Consider the following 22,080-nt stretch of genomic DNA (forward strand, 5'->3'; position numbering starts at 1 on the left):
AAGATTTAGATGGACATTGCTGTAATGAGCGGTGTAGTTTGTTTTTACTTCGGTGTATGTGTAAGAAGAGATGCTGTGCTGTCAGAAAGAATGAAATGAAACATTGAAATGAAAGCGGAATAAAAACATTGTAGGTACATTCAAGGACTTTCAACCTCTATCATTTGTTTGAACGTTTTTCAAATTAAAAGCGACAACAACAAAATCTACAGATTTATTTAACTATCCATTTCTAAAGTACTATCAAAAAACGAGTAGAGTAATGGATCATTTTTTCATTTTACCATTTACAAAATAAATCATAAATGGATCCAATGGATAATGAATGTTTAAATTCATTTTTTGTGATTTCGTCTGAGACACAGGGGTCACCCAGACGTGGTTTGGTGAAGATGAATGGGCTGCAGGTAAGGAATAGAAAATCAGAAAGCTTAGTTCATGATCAAAAGTGAATTATAAAAGCTATCTTGGAAAATTTTGTAGATGTGGTTAGAGAAAGTTTTCTGCACATGAAAATATCAAACACCTTTTACACCAGCTAGGTTTAAATAAGATTTTTTATGAATCAGCAACTGGGAAGAAAAGTGTTTCCAGCCTTTTAAAAAGTGTCAGGCCGAATCCAAATTCTTTCCCTACCTTTCCGGCTCCATTTGGAGGGATATTGACGTCTGAAATCAATTTTTTGTAGGGGAAACCCTCTGGAACGGAGGGCTACAGAGCCTTCCACCATGAGGTTTATCAGTGTCGCCCTGTGCCGCAGAGGAGAAACGCATTTCTGCCTGTGGATGTGCTCTGAAGCAAAGTAGTTTACATTCAAATGACCACTTTTGACCACTTATTAACCTGAACTTAATAAAATTCACATGCACTTTGAATTCTGTCTCAGACTCCAACATTGTAAGAACTGAGCCTTTTTGAAGTGTTTCTTGTGTTAAGGTCCCCAGGTGTTGTTGAGTCAATCTGCAGGTACTCAGATATGTCCCACTTGCCACAATATTTTCATAAAGTCAGTGTCTCATCAGCCACCAACTTAACTCCACATGGTCTGTAGTGAATGAGGATCTTTAAAATCCAGACTTTACCCTGGTTCCCTTCCATCTCCGGGTTACCACAATTACAAATTTGATAAACTGGCTTTTTGTAAAAAAAAAAAGAAATCATTATGGATTTTTGAAGTAGGGATTGCATGAACTCAGAGGTAATTTACCTAATATGCTTTCGAAATTTTGATAAACACTGGTGTAATGTCTGTTCTTGTCTTACAGACATAAAATAAACTGCAGGACACTCTGTAGGTTTAACTCTTGAGACTTTTATTCCTCCGTTGCTCTCTAACGTACATTCCAGTTTCAGACATTCCTCAACCACTTCTTCGTGATCTTTTCAACTCCAGTCCCTTCATGCTTAACTTACCAGTGCCCTCTACTGGTCACTTCTAACATTACATCTCCCCCTTCAAGTAACGTTTTAGAAAACTCTCAATGGAACTTATGACATCTTTGTGTAAACAGTTATTTTAATAATACTCAATTGCCTTATAAAAATTCTAGGCTTCTTACTCTTACATGAAATTAAACATTCTTTCTTACTCTAGGCTTCAATTTATTACCTAAAATTAACATACTTCCTTTAACTTTTCTTTCAAAAACAACTACAGCAAAAATGGCTGAACAAATTGAAACAGCTGCTGAAATACATTAACGAAGGGAGCATACATTCTCAGAGATTACTAATCTTCTCTACTAAAGTCCTAAATCACCAATCTAGTCTGACTGGGGCTTTGCTCACTCTGCCTGAGCGAGTGACGGTACCCGTCCCGGGGGAAATTGGAAGAGTTTGCTGCTTTTCCCCTTCCTGCGTGTCTTCTAGAGTGTGCTGGTTGGTGGACTCACTGACAGGTTTAGGTGGTGGTGGTGGTATGAACTGCAGGTGTCGTCTGTTTCTTCTGTAGCGCTCTCCTTGATCTGTTTCCACGACGTAGGACCTTGGAGTGGAGCTAGAACTGTGAACCACGGCAGACGTTGTCCATCCTTTCTGTCCGTCCAGTTTGGTGAGCACTGAGTCTCCCGGCTGCAGTGGATGTAAAAGTCTTACTCCATTTCTGCCATTGTAGTAGTAAGCTTGCTTTTGCTTGGCAGCTGCATCTGCCTGTCGGATCTTCTCCTCTGTAGGCCATCCCGGTTTCAGGTTGTCATGCAAGGTGGGTAGCGTAGTTCTTATTTTCCGGCCCATCATCAGTTCTGCTGGACTGACACCTGTGGAGGAGGAAGGTGTGGCTCTGTACGACATTAAGGCCAGAAGTGGATCATCCTGTTTCAAAATGCTTTTAGCTGTTTGAACTGCCCGCTCAGCCTGACCATTACTCTGTGGGTAATGTGGGCTTGATGTGACATGAACAAAGTCATATTCCTAACTAAACTCTATCATTTCTGCGGAAACTAGCTGGGGTCCCTTATCACTCATCAGCACCTCCGGGATGCCGAAACGTGCAAATGTGGCTTTCAGCTTAGCTACAACCTGACGGCTGGTAGTTGTGGGCAGGTTCAGTATTTCAAGATATCTGGAGTAATAGTCAGATACCACTAAATAATGTTTCTTCCTAAACTCTAACAAATCTATGGCAACCTTTTGCCACGGTCTTGATGGGAGCTCACTAGGCATCAATGGCTCCTTTCTCTGCGAACCTCTGTTTTCCCTACAGAATGCACACTGTTGCACAGTTGTCCCGATCTCCTCCGACATTCTGGGCCACCACACCGACTGATTATCTCTTTCTCTGCATTTAACCAGCCCTTGATGTCCATCATGTATTCTCCTCAATATAATCTCTCTCATTTCTGTGGGAACAACAATGCGCCTGCCTCTGATGACTAATCCATCAACCTCTGACAGTTCTCCTCTGACATGATAAAATTCCCTGATCGACTCTGGTACCATGTCAACATACTCAGGCCACCCATTTCTGATGAATCCTATGACTGCCTGTAGCAGACTGTCATTTTCTGTGTGTTGTCTTAACTCTGTCATCCTGTACGTTGTGGCTGGGATCTGACTCATGACCACCTCAATATGTGTTGCCACATCCTCATGACTGGTCTCATCGCCATAACGCTGTTCAGGGCCCCTAGAGAGTGCGTCTGCTACCGCTAAGGTCTTGCCTGGGGCATACTCTGCTATGGCATTAAAACGCATAAATCTCATCAGTAGCCTCTGGCACCTAACTGGTACACAGTCCAGGTCTTTGTTGTTCATCAGAGGTACTAGTGGTTTATGATCTGTAACCAACCTAAAAGAGTCCAGTCCATACAAGTACTTGTCAAAGTGTTCGCACACCCATACGCTAGCCAAACACTCCTTTTCGATCTGTGCGTATCTTCTTTCTGCATCGCTGAGCCGTCTGGAACAGTATGCTACCGGTTTCCAGTGATCCCCATGTTGCTGAAGGAGGACGCCCCCTAGCCCATAGCTGCTAGCATCTGCTGACACAAGGGTGGGTTTGCTGGCATCGTAGAAGGTGAGTATTGGAGAGGTAGTCAGCGCTGTCTTCACCTTTCGGAACGCCTCACACTGTGCAGGTCCCCATGTCCACTCCACTTGTCCTTTCAGTAGCTCATACAATGGGTGAGCCACGGTTGACAGTTCTGGTACGAACTTGGCTAAATAATTAACCATCCCCAAGAACCTTTTAAGTTCTGTTACATTTTGTGGCTGTGGAAAATTCTCTATACCTGTCACTTTTTGTGGGTCTGCTCTGACGCCAGCTTCATCAATTATGTGGCCAAGAAAACGAACTTCTCTTTGCTTGAACTTGCACTTTGCTCTGTTCAGCTTGAGGCCTGCTGCTTCTATGACTTTCAAAACCTTGGCCAGTCGTTGGTCGTGCTGCTCCTCCGTCTCGGCATGGATCAAAACATCATCCATAAAGATCTCTACACCTTCCAAGTTGGCAAGAGTCTCTGTCATTTTCCTTTGAAAAATTTCTGGGGCGCTTGTTATGCCGAATGGAAGACGGCGGAAGGCGTATCTCCCAAATGGAGTAATGAAGGTTGTCAATATCTTACTCTCTTTATGCAGGGGAATCTGGTAAAATCCGCTTGCTGCATCCAGTGATGTGAACACTTTTGATCCTGTGAGTTTTGGCAGAATTTCCTCCACGGTGGGCATGATGTACTTCTCCCTCTTCACCGCTTTATTCAGTTTCCGGAGATCTGCACAAATTCGAACCTCCTTTTTATTGGGTTTGAGAACTGGCACCATCGCAGCACACCATTCTGTTGGCTGTGTGACTTTTTCAATTATGCCTTCTGTCTCCATGCGCTGAAGTTCCTTTTTCACCAGTGGCACCAGCGGCAGAGGTATCCGTCTGGCTGCATGCACTGCATATGGTTGGGCGTCTTCACGCAGGGCTATTTGTACTGGTTCAGTTTTAAGCAGTCCTCCAGCTCCAAACACGTCTGAGACCTCCTCGAGCCTCTTCACTAAGCCCAATTTTACAGCTTCACTGCGACCCAACAAGCAGCTTGTTCCTTGTATCACGTACACATTAAATGCATAGTTTTTTCTTTTGTAGCTGGTTTCGCCTAGAAACTTCCCCATGCATTTGAGTTCACCTCTAGGGCTTACAAATTGTGTATCTGGAGCCAACAGTTCAGTTGTAGGGCTCATCTTTTTGAAAGTCTCCTGATCAATAACCGTAGCATCCGCTCCCGTGTCAATTTTAAAGTTCACCTTCACATTTTTTATGGGTAAAGTTACAGTCCATGCACAATCTTTATCCTCCCCGTTTACGGCTCCCAGGAAATATGCCTGCTCTGGAAGATCATTTGTGACCTCTCTCACTGCTTTAGAATGACATTTACGTTCCCAATGTCCATGCTTTTGACACTTGTTGCATTTACTTTTCAGTGCAGGGCAAAGCCTTTGATCTGAATGGCGTGGTTTTCCGCACCTCCCACACTCCTCCTTCGTGTGAGTGCTGTGACTGTTAGGTTCATGCCGCTGCATTTTTCTTCTATGCTGTCCCTCAGACTTTCTGACAGCTGTGACTTTAGCCAGCTGAGATTCTGGTCGGTTAGCTTGAAGATTCACTTGTCTCGTTATCTCTTCCGCCTGACGTACGCGCTCGATTACGTAAGTCAACGTCAGATCCGCTTTAATCTGGAACTTCTGGAAGTTCTTTGTCTGATATCCCAACGACCAGACGGTCCCGAATATGCTCGTCTCTTTTGTCACCAAACTCACAGTGCTCAGCGAGATCATACAATGTCCTGATGTACATTTTGGCCGTTTCTCCCTGTTTTTGATTCCGTTGGTAGAAACACGCTCGCTCGTGGATAATATTGCGTCTCGGAATGAAATATTCGTCAAACTTTTGTAATACGATTTCAAAGTTCTTCTTATGAGCCTCCTCATCGAATTCAAACGAGGCGAATATCTTTTCAGCTTCACTGCCCATCCCGTAGATCAGCGAACTCACTTGAATCTCGCCGTCATCTTTATTCAGCTTGGTCGCCAGCCGGTAGCGGCAGAAACGCTGTCTCCACTCCGGCCATTCTGCTGGGCTGTCGAATTTGAACTCACTTGGCGAGTTGAACTTTGCCATGACTTCTGTCCCGACGCAGGAGCACTTCTGACACCATGTAATGTCTGTTCTTGTCTTACAGACATAAAATAAACTGCAGGACACTCTGTAGGTTTAACTCTTGAGACTTTTATTCCTCCGTTGCTCTCTAACGTACATTCCAGTTTCAGACATTCCTCAACCACTTCTTCGTGATCTTTTCAACTCCAGTCCCTTCATGCTTAACTTACCAGTGCCCTCTACTGGTCACTTCTAACATTACAACTGGACTTGGACTCAACTTGAGACTTGTTGGTCTTTACTTAAGACTCACCTGCTTTGAATTGACTTAAAAGACTTGAGACTTACAAAACAATGAATTGGTCTTCATATGTTCACCTGAAACAAGTGAACATATGAAACACGTTTTTGGACTGTGGGAGGAAGCCAGAGTGCCTGCAGAAGACAGGATTGTCTTGTAAGATTCTCAGACAAGAGAGGCGCTATCCCTCAGGCTCACACTGCAACAATGACAAAGACTGAAGCTGCTCTGCTGCTCTCTAGTGATAAAAATAGGATCTACAACACAGATTTCTTTATTTCTGCCTGAAAAATGAGGATAGTGGTGTGTTAAACACAGTTTAAAAATGAAAAATATACCAGATACATGAGAAAGAAAGACCTCAGTCGTGACTTTGAACAAGAAGAACATCTAAAGATTGTAAGATAGAAAATGTTTGTAATGTAAATGAAATGTTTATTTTAATGTCCAGACTAGAGCAGCAGAAAATCCCAACAGATCAACTTTATTCTCCAGATTCACTAAAGTAGTTCTTGACAAACATTTGATCATGAAGTCAGAAACTTCCTGCTTTTTTTGGAAAGACTAACCAGACAGAAAGTTGACCTTTCACTAACAAATCCCTCATTTATCTTCAGCCTTCACCCTCACACTAAGAAATCAATTGGAGCAAAGGCCAAACCACCGATGTGGATCAGTGAAAGCTGATCGAAATCATGGTGGGAGGAGCCAAGAGTTAAACAACAACAACCTTCAAGAAGAAAAAAAGAAGAAATCTTTCAGTCTGTTAGACATTTATACTGTACATAATGCGATATTTAACTAGCTATTAAGACAGAAAACCAAAAAAGAAATAAAAAGATTCCTTGTTTATTTTAAGATAAGATCAGATCAGATATAAGACTTTATTTATCCCACGATGGGAAAATTCTTTTGTTTGCACCAGCAAAGTGACATTTAGGCAAAAGTGACATTCAGTACAGTGCAGCAGTGTAAACGAACAGAAGATCATCTGTAACGTTAACAACAGAAATAGATTAAATCAAAATGGAAATACTCCTACAACCTTTGTAGGAATCAGAAACGACGGAAACAACAACAGCAAAAACACAAAGAAAAATACATTACGTGGGTACTTAGTGTGTCACTGTAGTACATGTTGAAAAAATCTGTGATATAAAAAAAAGTCTATTCCAACCAGTTTTTATTGAACAAATCTTGGAAGAAGAAACAGAAACAAGAAACAGCATTAAAATCTTTGCAGAATGTCATGTGAAAAATGTTTGTATTCCAAAGATCTTTATTTTTTTCACTTTTCTTTTATTGTGTTACATCTCAGTTTTATACTTCATAAATTTGCTAATCTAATTTGACTGAAATTAAGGAAACTTCTTGATTTTCTTTTCACTGTAATAAGAATTTCAAAATTATTTCTTGTCTTTTGTTATTGACTACCGTTTAATGTTTATTTATTCTCATAATTATTCTCTTTAGAGACAGTTTTTTAAGGATATTTAAAATGTCTTTATTGAAATTTTGTTTCTTTGTTCACTAAAAACATGTATTTATTCATTACTTTAGTTTAGAAATACAATAAACGAATGTGATCACGTTTATTTAGTCTCTGATGTGTTTTGTAGTCAAATCTGAACATTGGAATGAGAAACAGTGTGATGACGTCACTAAAGCTCTATTACCTGAATTAAAACCTTTTTCTTTTGTCAAATATACGCATTTTTAACCATTTTGAGATCCAGTTACGCAGATTTTACGTTTCTTTTTAAATAAAGATTCTGCACGTGACCCGGAAGTAAACAGTACGGGCCGCTGGCAGCTTCAGCTTGTTAGCAGGTTAGCAGCGTTAGCTTGTGTTGAGAAGACGGCGGTGTTTTGTTGGGACGTTTGTGAGGTTTTTGGACTGAAAGGACGGTACGTGGTTCGTGTGGGAACTCTCAGCATTTTCCAAAGTGTCGTAAATGAGTGAAAAGTGTTGAACGGAAAGACAACCTGGATTGTTGTGATTGTGAGACTAGCAGTTTATTTCAAACAAATTATTGAAAAGACTTCCTGTTAAGGGAGGTTCCCGGGCGCAGCGTTTCCGGCGGAAATTTCCTTCCACAACAGCGATCTGCCTGCGTGAGGTGAGCGGCTGCAGCGTTTAGTCTCTCCGGAAAACGAAAATTGTTTTCTTGGAACGTTCCCTGAAGTCTGGTAAGTCTGGTAAAAACATAGTTGATATATTTGTCTTTGACCTGCTTCTCTTGTTTTTTGTTTTTTTTTTAATCCGTGCAGTATAACTTCCGAACATTTCCAGAGGAAAACTTCGGTTAAAAAAAAAAAACATTTGTGAAGTTAAAAAACATTAACGTGATTAGGTTCTAATCTAATTTTGCTACTAGCATATTTTTAAATTTCTTTTCTTTGTCTCCTAGATGCAAATTTCATGACAACTTAAAAGGCAAATACCTTCTTATTTGATTCGCAATCCGCGTTGTGTCAATGTCCGCTGGCGCCGCCATGATTTTAAATTTTAAAAAAGGGCTCACAACACTCTTTCGTAGTTATTATCCATAATAATCATGTAAAATCAACTCGAAATTACCTTTAAGACTTAATTTAATAACAATTAAATGTTATTTGATCATCGGATTACTGAGAAGTGTGTAGTAGTGTTCTAAGGCCTTCAGAGAGGTTGAGGTTAGCCTCACGGTCACGTGGTCGCTTTTAGCTAGCCGATCGGCTGCTAGCATTGTGTACTAACACAGGAGCACATGTAACTGAGTAAATGCTTTTTGTACGTTGTATCTCTATTTGTTTTTCATAAAATGAACAATAATCAAGAACTTTAACAAATGTTTTGTTGTATTTTACCCATTATTTTTTTATATTTTTTTCAGACTGTAAACACTATTTTATTATTTACTTAATTCGTTATGTGTTTCATGTTTGATTTCTGTTTAAATTGGATCTGCCACTTGATTATTCTTATTTTATATTTATATATCATCTATTCCTCTTGATTCCAGATTCTGTGCTCCACACTGTACTTGATTTAGGTCAAGCATGAGATTTTCTGAGCCCCAAAACATCTGTTTAGCATTTAATACTGTCTCGATTCTAGTTATAAGTCATGATTATTTGATTATATGGAAATAAAAATAGAATTTGACGGAAGATTTATTTGTTTTCTTGTAGTTCTTTTCACTAGCTTTCTAATGATTCCTCCCTTTCTTGAATCAGACAACGAATAATAAAGTTATTACTATATAAACCATCTCGTCCTTGTTTTGGGTCACAGAAATAACAGAAATACAGAAACAACTTTGCTGTTTATTTGGGGAAGAAAAATCGGACAAAATTTGCGCACTTCAAGTGACGTAACTTTCATATTCTTTGAGCTATGTGGATGATCTTTATGTCATTGGAAAGCTCTCTTTAAGCTCTTTCCAATGAGATAACATGGTTAATTAAGTCAATTCAACAGAAATACTAAATATAGTTCAAAAATTTATATTTAATGGATTATATTATCATATCAAATTAGATATGGTTAAGTTTATTCTATAAAGCATGAACTCTACACATTTTAAATAAAATATGAAATAATAAAGGTAAGAGTAGGTCATTTGTGGATTATTGTTAATTAAAACAAACACCCAGGAGATCAAAGGAATGGGTCACTAATACACAATTGATGGAATTTCTGCTGTGCTACAATTTCAACGCCTTAGATAGAAACAGAATGTCATTTAGTTTTTGGGGGGGTATTCCAGAAAGCAGGTCATGCTAGCTACCATGGTAAGTTTGAGGCTAAGGAAGTTGATAACCTCAGCTTTCGGTCCCAGAAATGGAGGTATGTTTCAGGGTATGTCAAGTTGCCATAGCAACTCATGCTCTGAACATAACCTGGTCTGGAGCAGGTTTAGTTGACGGTTAGTTTGTTTACAGAGAGGTGAAGCAGCATGGCGTGTCCATTTGAAGATGATTTAGTGGATGAAGAAGCTCAGATAATACTTTTTCCACCATGAGAGGCTGATAAGACCATATATGGATGTTGGAAAGAGAAACTTTTTTACTTTGATCTAACTTAATTATTTGCTTCAGTTAAGATAAATCTTAACTGAGGTTATTTTACTTTTATTCAAATTAATTCAATTAAGTAGGTGTAACTTTTGTACTGCTGTTAGATCGGCACCACAAGGAATTGTGGGATACCATTCCCTTTGCCTGTCTGGACGGATTTGGGTTTAAGTGTGGCTTTTTGACCAAATGAGTCTTGCCAAAATGTGACCTTTCTGTGTTCATTAAGTGATCAGTAGTTCTTCAGTGAAGCAATTTTATTTTAATATATTGAACATAATTTGGGAGGGTTTTATCTTTCATATGAGACATTTCTAAAACCAATGGATTCATTGAAAGTGAGGTTATATGCTTTTGTTTATACAAAATGGATAAGCGACAAGGCTTTTGTCAGGGACTGTATGCGTCACAATGAAAATAGAAATGAGATAGAAACTTGTGCGTTTACTTACTTACTGCTGTGTATTATTTTTCTCCAATAAGAAACTCCTTCTTTTGCTGATGATGCAGCCGTGTTACTTTTTTGATGGATGTATAATCTTCATACGCATTAAAACGTATGATTTCATCATTAAAACCTCAGACTCCGTCTCACTGAAGTATAGCGCTTTCTCTTTTTTTTCACCACGCGTTTCCATGGTGACTCCGGAAATCAGCGATCCATTGAGAATGTCTTTATGAACTTGCTGTGCACGTGCATTAACCCAGGATTACCAAGTTGAGCGTAATTACGCTAACTCATATTCGGTCTTTTGGAACCGACATACCCAGAGTAAGCAAGTTCAGGCGGACTTCAGCCAGAGTTCAGGCTTAAAGTCAGGGTAGTTCAAACATGCTTCCTGGAATACCCCCCTGTTCAGATGTTTTTTGTTCTATAGATTAATGCAAATCCAGTGGTTTGTCTCCAAAACAGAAATCTAAGTTTGTAACAAATTAGCAAATTGTTGAACCTATGTGTTTCTTTTTTTGTTTGTTTTTTCACATCACTTTCATTGTTAAAAAGTATTTTAAAAATATTTTTATTTACATATATGTTAATATTTACAGGTCAAGATGCCACAAGGATCTACCACAAAACATTGTGTCAGCTGCAGAGTAAGGATTGCCGTCGCAACAAAGACATGCAAAATATGCCAGACGGTTCAACCAAGCAAACAAAGGCTTGCCAAAAAACTTGAAAGGTTTAAAGCCAAGAAGGAGAGTTGGTTGCAAAACCATAGGAAAAACAAAACCACCACACATGTTTTGGATGAGGCATCGGTTTTGGTACGTGTTTTATATCTGCAATTGTATTTCACATAGTTATTACTGATGATGTAACAATTTTTTTTTTAGGTGGAAAAGTTACATGCTTTGGGACACAGAGCTGTGGTGTTTATTGCCAGACCTGGAAGAAAGGCATCTACATGGCATGCACACATCGTTCACCCCAGGTGGCAGTTAACCGATCAGGCTGGGAAGTGCCTGGACCGTATGAAATTATTATATGAGCTTGTGATCACCGGTAAGTCTTTCTATCTGACTTATATCATTTATCGTGCAGCTGAGTAAGTTCCTAGGATTTGTGCATTCAAATTATAAAATATATAATGAATTTTATTTATAAGCCGCCTTTCTAGGAACAAAAGGTCGCCGTACATAAAAGTGAAAATAAAAATAGAAGCAACAACAAAAGCAGATTAGTATTACACATTTATAATTTTTCACTCTACCTAAAATAAAATACTTTAATTTGAAATTGTGATATATTTACTATTAGCAAATATATTTTAAGATATAACAATGATATTATGCATACCAAGACGACCGCATTCAGATTTTTTAATTGATTTTCCCCATTGAGGTTGGACAAACCAGCAACTGTCCACTGCTCCAGCCATCCAACCATCACAAGCCATCCAACCTGCAGCCTCATCAGTCATCCAGCAGCCAGCCTGTATGCAAATTCCTAAAATTTGAATAATTTGGTAAAATATTCAGCTGAGATACAAGTTAAAACCAGAAAATAGTCTAAGATGTGTGGGAAAATAGAATAAATTTTTTAAATATATCACACTGGTAATTCTATTAGCTTAAATGTAATTATACATAATATTATTTGACAACAACAAACGTGTTCTTTTTTTTTCTACCAGATGCTCCAGCAAAGAAGAAGAAAAAACCAAATGACAAGGAAGATTCATCTGGAGGTAAATGGGTTATATTTTATTTACATTCAACTGCTTCAGATACAAACATACACAATATTAGCGTGGGTCATAAATGAAATGTTTAATGTTTAAGACAACACGCACACATCTACACATGACATCAACAGCACAGACAACTTACGCGCGTGCACACACAAACACATGTGTGTGTGTGTGTGTATATATATATATATATATATATATATATATATATATATATATATATATATATATATATATATATATATTAAGGCTGCACGATATGAGGAAAACTCGCGATATGCGATATTGGTGATTAATATTGCGATAACGATATAATTTGCGGTAGATAAACAAATATCAAACCAACCAAAAACGTCATTTCCATTTCACTGCAACAGTATAAAAACTATACTCCAAATGACCCTTGTCGAGATAGGAGGCAAACATCAAACATAAAAGGGCTCATCAGATTGATCAACAACGTAAACGGGTCCTTCCGATTGGTTAAATGCATAAAGGGATTTATTTCATTTATTCAATATTTCAAGCTGCCATGAGTTTGTTTTAGCACATTTAACCCATGTGCTATCTTAGATGACCCCACCCTTACATTGACGTGTTCTTCCTACCATGACAAAGGTGGATAAAGGTGGAAAGATTTCATGTAATCCATGGACACCAGTGAAGATCACAAATCATTGAATAAAAAAGGTTCAGAGCATTGTCTAGTGGGTCTAGATGACCCCACTCCCAATGTTAAAGTGCCTAGGATAGCACAAGGGTCAAGGTAACCATTTATTGCGATTTTCGCCGTCTTTTGCGGTATGCATATTGCACAGCTTGATGTCGCGATAACGATAAATTTGCGGTATATTGTGCAGGCCATATATATATATATATATATATATATATGTATTTATTTATTTTTTCGAATATGAAAAATGCCGGTCTCTCCGAGGCGAACAAAACTGCAGTGACTGACATTTTGCCATCTGACCAATCACTGTTGCCTGGCTCAAAAGGCTGGCGGCGCCCTTAAGGCCCTACACACCGGGACGAATTTTGCGCGTGATATTCCCCAACGTTTAACGCCTCGTGACTAAACAAGGGGCACCAATGTGAGTGTGCACACCGACGGGAAAAAACGCCACGCGTTAAAGCGTCACTTTTTAAAAAACGCCTCCGGTTCGTTTTTTTGGTTTGACGCGCCACGTCGAAAACTATACGACCAATGAGAATGGCGCTTTTGCACACGTGTCTGGAGCTTCTGGAGTTACAGTAAAACACAACTTGGGGGCGCTCAAACACAAAACTGCCTTTCTGAGCACATATCCCAGCGAAGAAGATAGACGCCAAGTAGCGTCTACACTACCACGAAGAAATAATGACGGACATTCTAAAATATCCCCGAACATGAATATTTCAAGCACCAGTTGCTCCAACTGGTGCTTGAAATATTCATGTTTTCTTTGTATGATTCTGACAAGCGCGTAAATACTTGCTTTCTTCTACTGAGTGAAAAGCGACTTTAAGAATCGTAAAGTTGCGCAGCGCCACCTTGTGTACAGGAATATTTCTGTTTTACATTAAGCGCCATCTAATGTCAGGGAATTAAATTGCATGTTCGCTCGGCTCATCGTCTGGGTGTGAACACAAAAAACGTGGCGAAAAACGCTGACGAATAACGCCTGGCGAATATTCGTCCCGGTGTGTACGGGCCTTTACTGTGGAAAAATCGGCGACAGATTTGACCTGATTTCACATGGCCTTTTTGTATGGGTGACATCACAGCTAAGTTTGTACAGTGATTATGTACTTCTGTAATATTAAAATTCAAAATATAAACCAAAAACCAGCTTTATTACAGTTCAGCTTTTAACTACTGGTTCTTGGCGTGTTTTCATGTGTGTGTATACAGTTAGATGAAATTAAAGACCTGTTTGCACTATTTATAAATTAATTTTGTGCAATTTCATTTTCCTAAAAAGATTAGGAAAATAATTTCTCTTTATCTTCAGATGGTTCACACTATAGGTTATTGACTGACACAGCTAGATAGATAGATAGATAGATGACTTTATTAATCCCACAATGGGGAAATTTCATTTCTGTGGCAGCAACACGACATTCAGAAATTATCTATATAATATAACATCAATAAAGGACATCACAAATGACATTTATATTAGATAATTAAAAATATTACTAAAATTATTATGAAAAATTATCAAAAATGAGATTCTTATTAAATAAAGAAATAAATATTAAATAAATACAGCTGCAGAAGTGTAAAAAACATGCGGTCTGCAAAACATGTAAACTGTAAAAAAACATTACAAATTTTTTCAAAATACAGAAATAACTAATGAAGTTCACACCAAAAACAAAAACAAACAACTGTTCAGGAACAAAAAAACAATTTAAAATTGAAAAACAACAACTACAACAAAAGTAAATGAATCAATGACTAAACAGAAAAACACCCCTGGGACCGTGGAGTGTCACTTTGACATGGTGTTGTACAGTCTGATGGCTGTGGGGAGGAATGACCTGCGGTAGCGCTCCTTCTTACACTGAGGGTGCAACAGTCTTGTGCTGAAGGAGCTGGTCAGCGCCTCTACAGTTTTGTGCAGGGGGTGGGAGGGGGTATCCATGATGGATGTCAGCTTAGCTAACATCCTCCTGTCCGCCACCTCCTCGATGGACTCAAGTGTGCAGCCCAGGACAGAGCCGGCCTTCCTAACCAGTTTGTTAAGCCTCTTCAAGTCTCTGCCTGCACTGCCCCCCGCCCAGCACACAACTCCATAAAGGACCACTGAGGCCACCACAGTGTCGTAAAAGGTCCTCAGCAGCTGTCTGCACACGCCAAAGGACCTCAGTCTCCTCAGCAGGTGAAGGCGACTCTGGCCCCTCCTGTACAGAGCATCCGTGTTGTTGGACCAGTCCAGTCTGTTGTTCAGGTGAACACCCAGATATTTAAATGTGTCCACGACCTCAATGTCTGAACCCTGGATGTTCACCGGTGACTGTGATGGTGAGGACCTCCTGAAGTCCAGTATCAGCTCCTTTGTCTTGCTGGTGTTAAGCAGCAGGTGGTTAACTTCACACCAGCTAACAAAGTCAGTGATGACCCCCCTGTACTCCTGCTCGTCCCCCCCTGATACACAGCCCACAATGGCACTGTCATCTGAGAACTTCTGCAGATGACAGTGGTGGGAGTCGTAGGTGAAGTCTGATGTGTACAGGGTAAACAGGAATGGGGAGAGCACAGTCCCTTGAGGTGCCCCCGTGCTGCAGACCACCACATCAGACACACAGTCACGCAGCCTCACAAACTGTGGTCTGTCTGTGAGGTAGTTGATGGTCCAAGCAACCAGATGTTGGTCCACACCTGCAACCTCCAGCTTCCTCCTCAGCAGTGATGGCTGAATTGTGTTGAAAGCACTGGAGAAATCAAAAAACATGACTCTCACAGTGCTCCCAGGGGCCTCCAGGTGAGACAGGGCCCGATGCTGCAGGTAGATGATGGCGTCATCCACCCCGATGCCTGGTCGATATGCAAACTGTCCAAACTGGTCGATATGCAAACTGTCCAAACTGGTCCAGTGCTGAGCTCACCTGAGTGCGGAGATGGCTGAGGATGATCCTCTCCATAGCCTTCATCAGTTGGGAAGTCAAGGCGACAGGTCTGAAGTGGTTCGGTTCCGTAGGAGGAGGTACCTTTGGAACCGGAACCAGGCAGGAAGTCCTCCAGAGGACTGGTACCTTCTCCAGTCTGAGGCTCATATTAAATATGAACAGCATCACCACACAGAGCTGGTCTGCACACTCCCTGAGGAGCCTGGAGGTGATGCTGTCAGGGCCTGTTGCCTTCCTGGCCTTTGTTCTCCTTAACTCCATCCTAACCTGTGACCTAACCCTAACCCTTTTTCCGCACAGTGTTGAGCTGCTGTGCTTAAGATAACAGAAGCAACTTATTAAACAAAACTGAAAAAAAGAACTTTTTTAGGGGTTACAAGTACATTTACTTTACAAACAATGGTCCTTCAGGGACTCCTCAGATATTTTGGAAGTTGTGTTGTAGGTATGCAGTCACAGTTGGTGGGTAATCTTTTTAAAAGTGTTTACTGGATTTTGTGTAAAAACTAAGGAATTACATTCTTTAAATTAAAAATTTTAATTGTGTATATTCTGATTGAGACGATTCAAATTTTTATTGCTGCTTAACAACAAACAAAGTCATAAAAACATAAAAAAAATGCCTCTTCTTGTCTTTTTCCAGTCCTTCCCCAGCATTGGATGACTGAAGAGGAGGATCTCTGCAACCAGCAGACGAACGTCAGAGTGGAACAGGAGGACCCAGAACCTTTAAATTTTAAAGAGGAGCAGGAGGAACCAGTACCTCCAGAATATAAAGAGGAACAACAGGGGGTACCAGAACCTCAAGAATATAAAGAGGAACTGGAGGAACCAGTACCTCCAGAATATAAAGAGGAGCAGGAGGAACAAGAACTTTCACATTATAAAGAGGAACAACAAGGGTTACCAGAACCATTACCAGATGAGCTCTTCTTCAGTCAGGATGAAGATCAGCTTGATCTGAAGTAGTACACTGAAACTTGATGGAGATTCCTACTTATGAGGAAGATGAGCCACTGCGTCTGTCGAGCAGACATTTTCAGCTCTAAAGCGAATTCAAACCTACGCAGAAACATAACTGGACAGACTTGCCTCTCAGCAATGGCCTTGATGGCAAAAGAAAAATACTTTTTGACAGAAAAGAATCGCGATAATATACGTGACAAAAAAACTGTTCTTGAGGGAAGAGGGTGGATTTTGTCTTCAAATAATCAGATTTTTTAATGAGTGAAATGATGAAAATAAATAGTAATCAAAATGTATGTGGTTATTTTCAATGTTTTTTTGCTGACTGTAGCTGTATAGTAAGATTTGTTTATTGTTTTGTTTATTCAGTTTATTTAGATGCATTTATTGTGGCTAACGGAATTTTCATTATCCAATGCAAAGCTGGCGTCTGCATTAGGGTTGGGCGATGTCCCCTAAATTGGCAGTTGATAATGTTTGCAGTCGTCGGGATGGACGATGGTATCGTCGGGGGGGGGGGGGGGGGGGGAGATTTTTGTTATTATATAATTATTATTCGTTATTTTACTTTATTACTTTATTTTATTTCCCAACTAATGAATCATCCGCGATGATCCAGTATAAACTGAGGGAAGTGACTTTAACAAAACAAAAACAAACAAAATAGAAAACGAAGTACTCTGCTCCTGCACTTAATTAGTCAGTCAGGTGGACCGGTGGAGCGAGCGACCGCATCTGAGCAGAGCAGACGGACTCATAACTTTGAGTTTGAGGGGAAGATGCTTTGTTACGTGTGGGAGACTAAGGACTGTGATCCGTCACGCAGCTCTACGTGAACGAGCTACCGAACTCAAACCGGGTGTCCCGGTAAAAGTGTGTGTCCCGGGCGGAGCTCGGTCGGACCGTCGGGTCATAAAGCGGCTGGGGCGGTGTGTGGCAGAAATATCCCTCAGTCCTTAGAAACCATTCAAACAATTACCTCGATTTTTGTGTTTTGTCGTGTCCCGACAAAATAAAGGCTGATGTTATTCCCACATATTTACATGCAACCAAGATGCAGCCTATCCCACATGGATTTATGTTCACCCAAGCTAATGTTGTTAGCCCGTGTTAGCATACTGCTAATAAGTTAACACGGGATACTTTCCGGCTCCGTTCTTCAACAGAAAAAGTGCTGACCACACGGATATAAATTAAAATGATGAGCGAACAGGCGCTTCATAATAACCGTAACATTAATAAAAGCACATTTAGGAGATAATCTCTTCTTTACGGAGCTGACGCATCTATGTATGTAGCCGCTGGGCGGAAATAATGTTCTTTTCCGGTATACTACTGCGCATGTGCGAATGATTTATTCTAACCAAAAGTCTGATCCATGTGAACGTTTTTTTTATAAACTGAAAACGTTTTTCTGGGCCCATCTTCATGGTTGGATTCAAATCCGACCATTGATCCGATCAAGTTATTTTGCACATGTAACTCGCAGCGTGGCGGGAGCGTGGTATCACGATGGTGTCTCCCCATCGTGATGTCAGTCACCCATCACGATGAAAGATGGTCCAACCTAGTCTGCAACATAAATCCGCAGCAACTTCCAGCAGATTACAATGAAAAGCTTTTCCCCTTCTGCTCTTACTTCGCTACCCAGTACACCTTTTGTATGTGTCAAATACCAAAAAAATCCCCCACAACTAAGACTGCGCCCTATAACCAGGTGGGCCCTATGGTCGTGGAAATACGGAAATTAGTTGAAGGATCAAAGACAAAGATGTTCTGAAGAGAAGATGTGAGAAGAGCAATAGAAATAGACGAGTGTCAAACACAGGTGGTTCAATCTGGCCCAGTCATAAAGAGTAAAAATTAAAAGGTTTTTAAAAAAAATAAGCATGCGTCAAGTCCATTCCTGGAGCGAGTTATGTTTTTTTAAAGAAATAACCGAAATGCGCAATTCCACCACTAGGGGAGCAAAGGAAAAGCGAAACGGCTGAAACAGCATTTCTCTGCAGGTGCCAAAAGCGAAAACTAACAGCTCTGCATCTGGGTAAGATGTCTGTTATGTTGCTAGAAGAATGATCAGTAGTGACACACTAATGACCAAAATGTTTTCAAAAAGAAAAAGTAAAGAAGTGAAGTGCTGAGCTTTCCAGGAAAAAATGATTTTCTTTTGTTCAAAGAGCTGAATGCAAAACCTGCATGCTTAGTATGTCATCAACAGGTCACAGTGCTCAAAGAATCTAACATTCAGCACCACTAAGAGACTCAACATAAAGAAAAGTTTCACCATTTGCAGTTAAGAAAAGAGAAGATTTACCAACTATTAGCTGGACTGCCAAAACAACAACCTGCATTTACTGCAGCTATGACGTCAGTGATGGAGCAGTGACACACACCTTTTTGCAAACAAGTTGGAACAATTATCCAAACCATTCTCAGATGGTGAACTTATGAAACAATGCTGAAGGCTGCAGAAGTCTTCCTGACTTAACCGAACTGCAGCTGCCAGAGAATTTAAACTACTGAGTCCATGGTTCGCAAGTGAGGAAGCTGGAAAACAAACTCCGACAAGACAAGAAGACGCAGCAGCAGCTGAGTTTCCGCGGAAAAAAGGCGAGGTTGCCTGAGTTGGAAGATCGACTGGAGGCTGAGCGCAGCAACTTCCAACAGAGATGACAATGAAAAGCTGTACATCCTCTTCTCCTTTTACTGGGACGCAGCAACGGGCGAGTTACGCCACACTATTGGTCTGTAGGACTAAAGCTTGGGCTGACTCGTCTGCTTTCACTGTTCTTTGGAGCCGCACGGCAAAGAGACAGACTCTGACGATGAGGAAAGGGAAGCTGGCGTATTTTATAGGAATTTAGCCCAGCTGTTCGTTTCAGACGAGGGCTTTGATGGATTTTTGGTGCTGATCCATCCATAACTGAAACTGCCCCGTTTATTCCAGTGCTGTTGTATTGTAAGGAGAGGAGTGTTTTTGGGAAATAATATGGATTGAATTGTGTGTGTGTGTCTGGCAGGTCAGTGTGTGGTGTGGTTATTTGACCATCACAGTTAGAAATTTCGCCCCTTGTGTCAAACTTGATCGCCAAACTTGTGTTATAGGGCTTTCATAAAAAAAAAAGCGGATGTAACGTGGATTAAAACGTTAACCAACGACCCAAAACCAAGGTAAGAAAGTTCAGCAGGTTTTTTTTGTGCTGTAGGTTTTCTCATGTAAAATCACTGCATTTGTTACCGTTTGACATGCAAATTTCCGCCAATCAGATCAACCAGAAAGGTTGCTGACCCCAAGTGACAAAAACGCCCCCTTAACACTGCGCGCAAATCCAGGTGAGCGCGCAAAGGGGAAGTGAGTTACAATTGCAGCCTGCATGCAGGCTGCAATTGTAAAATACAACTGCAGTTGTAAAATACGGGGTCGCTCAGTCAGAATTGCGTCTGCGCGGTTGTAAGGTTTGCTTACTCAGTTCCTGAATATACCAGCTCAGTTGTCTTTACGCTCGTTCAATTAATGGCAGAGATGAAACCCAATAATGAATGTCTCGGTGATAGTCAGAGGGGCCGTAGGCACAAACTGACAGCCACGCCTCTGTCAGTCTCCCCCAGGGCAGCTGAGGCCACATCAGTAGTTACCATCACCAAGTATACATGAGGAGTGAATGAAGAATGGACACAATGTAAGTGCTTTTTATGCACCAAGAAAAAGTGCAGATAAATCTAATCCATTATTTATTATTATCATTATTATTATTATTATTATTATTGAGCTGAACTTCTTGGAGGAATTCCTGAATCTGGGATTTGGAGCAAACAGTCAGAACAAAGGAGGTTTCCATTTCTTCTAAGCTCAGCCAGAAGAGAAGAGCTGAAGCTTGAAGCTGAAGCAGCATTTGCTCAGAGAATCTGTCCTCCAGACCAACAAGTCCCACCACAGCCTTGAAGACGTTTCCAGAAGCAGCAGCAGACTGTGTTCCCATGACGATGCTGATGTCAGCTGCTGCTCTGCAGGAGAAAGTCTGCAGCTCCTCAGTCAGGAAGTCTGAGACTTTTCAAAGTAAGAGCCTCATGTTGGCAGAGATGGGTTGGATTCTTTGATGCTCCAGTGTCTTTTGGATTCAGAAATCCCACCATGATGATCATCCTGGCAGAATTTCAAAATAAAAGACTTATAAACACCACAATCACTGCTGGATGAGAAATACATTTACTCTGTATTATTTATTATCAAGTATTAATAAATCGTTGATTCTAAATGATGGAACTAAAGTTTAAAGGAAAATAACTAAAAGTGCTGACTCAGCACAGATCAAAGGAGACAGAGATGATTTCCTGGAATGAAGAAAACATCAAACATCATGATGTGATCTGGAACTGAGCTGTTCTTCAGAAGATCCTCCCAAACATGGAAACTGTTGCTGCAACACGTGAAGGTTTGGTTCTGTTGCTAGTGAGATCTGATGGATCAGAACCAGACTTCTGTCAGCTGGAACTGGGGCTTCTTCCAGACCATGTGGCCTAATGGACAAGGCGTCTGAGTCCGGATCAGAAGGTTGAGGGTTCGAGTCCCTTCATGGTTGGAATTAAATGATGGTTCGATGAAAAGATCATCAAAGGAGTTCTCCATTCTTCTAATCATTCATTCTTCTGTGGTTCCTGGAAGTAAACTAGCAGTCAGGAACTTCCTGACATGGAACACAGTCAATCATCTGACATACAGGATCCATTTCTTTGTTGTCCTTTCAGACTCACTGGAATCCAGCTGCTATGGATGAGTGTCCATGTTGAAGCTTCATGTCTTGTTTGACTCTTTCATGATCGTTGGTCTCTATGGTTTTCTCTGTGTGGTCAGATGGTGACGATGAAGGAAACCTGTTGTTTCTGCACATATGTCACTGTTAGGCTAATGCTAAGTAAACAGAGAATCCAAACGTCTCTGATCTGATTGGACTAAAGCACCGTGAATAAAGTCCACAGTGGTTCCTGCTGTGAAGATCTGTTTCTACTGTTTGTAGATGAAGAGAACAAACGTAGCAGTTCTACTGTTCCTGAAGTTCTACTGTGTTCCAACAACAGAGAGCAGATCTTTGTGTACTTCAGGTACAGGGCTGTGATTGTACAGAGGTCAGTACTCTGCGTTGTGGCCGCAGGAACCCCAGTTCTAATCCGGGTCACAGCAACCTGTTCGGATCAGGAGTCTAACCAATGTAGACTGATTGATAGAATGACTCAATCATTTGTGTTGGACTTCTGGCACTCTGCTGGGTTTTTTTTTTTTTTTAGAAATCCTGCCTCATCTGCTGCTGATCACCTGGATCAGGTGTGTTTTGCCAGTAAGGACCTTCAATGGCAGGTTAGGTGGA

General features: G+C 40.6%; 2 protein-coding genes and 1 non-coding gene across 3 annotated transcripts in view; 2 read left to right on the forward strand and 1 right to left on the reverse strand.

The window, feature by feature from the left end:
- LOC110014374 (uncharacterized) overlaps positions 1-17,013 on the forward strand; it is a 39,072-nt gene extending 22,059 nt beyond the window's left edge. The window contains exons 2-6 of the mRNA XM_078937756.1: positions 10,989-11,207; positions 11,277-11,445; positions 11,785-11,877; positions 12,077-12,130; positions 16,395-17,013. Coding sequence (XP_078793882.1) covers positions 10,995-11,207; positions 11,277-11,445; positions 11,785-11,877; positions 12,077-12,130; positions 16,395-16,720 — 855 coding nt within the window. The 5' untranslated portion in view covers positions 10,989-10,994 and the 3' untranslated portion in view covers positions 16,721-17,013. The remainder of the gene's footprint in view (positions 1-10,988; positions 11,208-11,276; positions 11,446-11,784; positions 11,878-12,076; positions 12,131-16,394) is intronic.
- LOC101172511 (uncharacterized) overlaps positions 1-22,080 on the reverse strand; it is a 206,583-nt gene that overhangs the window by 160,609 nt on the left and 23,894 nt on the right. The gene's annotated exons all lie outside the window — the stretch shown is intronic.
- trnar-ccg (transfer RNA arginine (anticodon CCG)) lies at positions 21,225-21,297 on the forward strand. The gene has a single exon. It is a non-coding gene; the product is annotated as a tRNA-Arg (tRNA).

Source organism: Oryzias latipes, chromosome 2 (assembly GCF_053564925.1).
Source record: "Oryzias latipes strain Hd-rR chromosome 2, Olatipes_Hd-rR_3.1".
Taxonomy (NCBI): Eukaryota; Metazoa; Chordata; class Actinopteri; order Beloniformes; family Adrianichthyidae; genus Oryzias; species Oryzias latipes.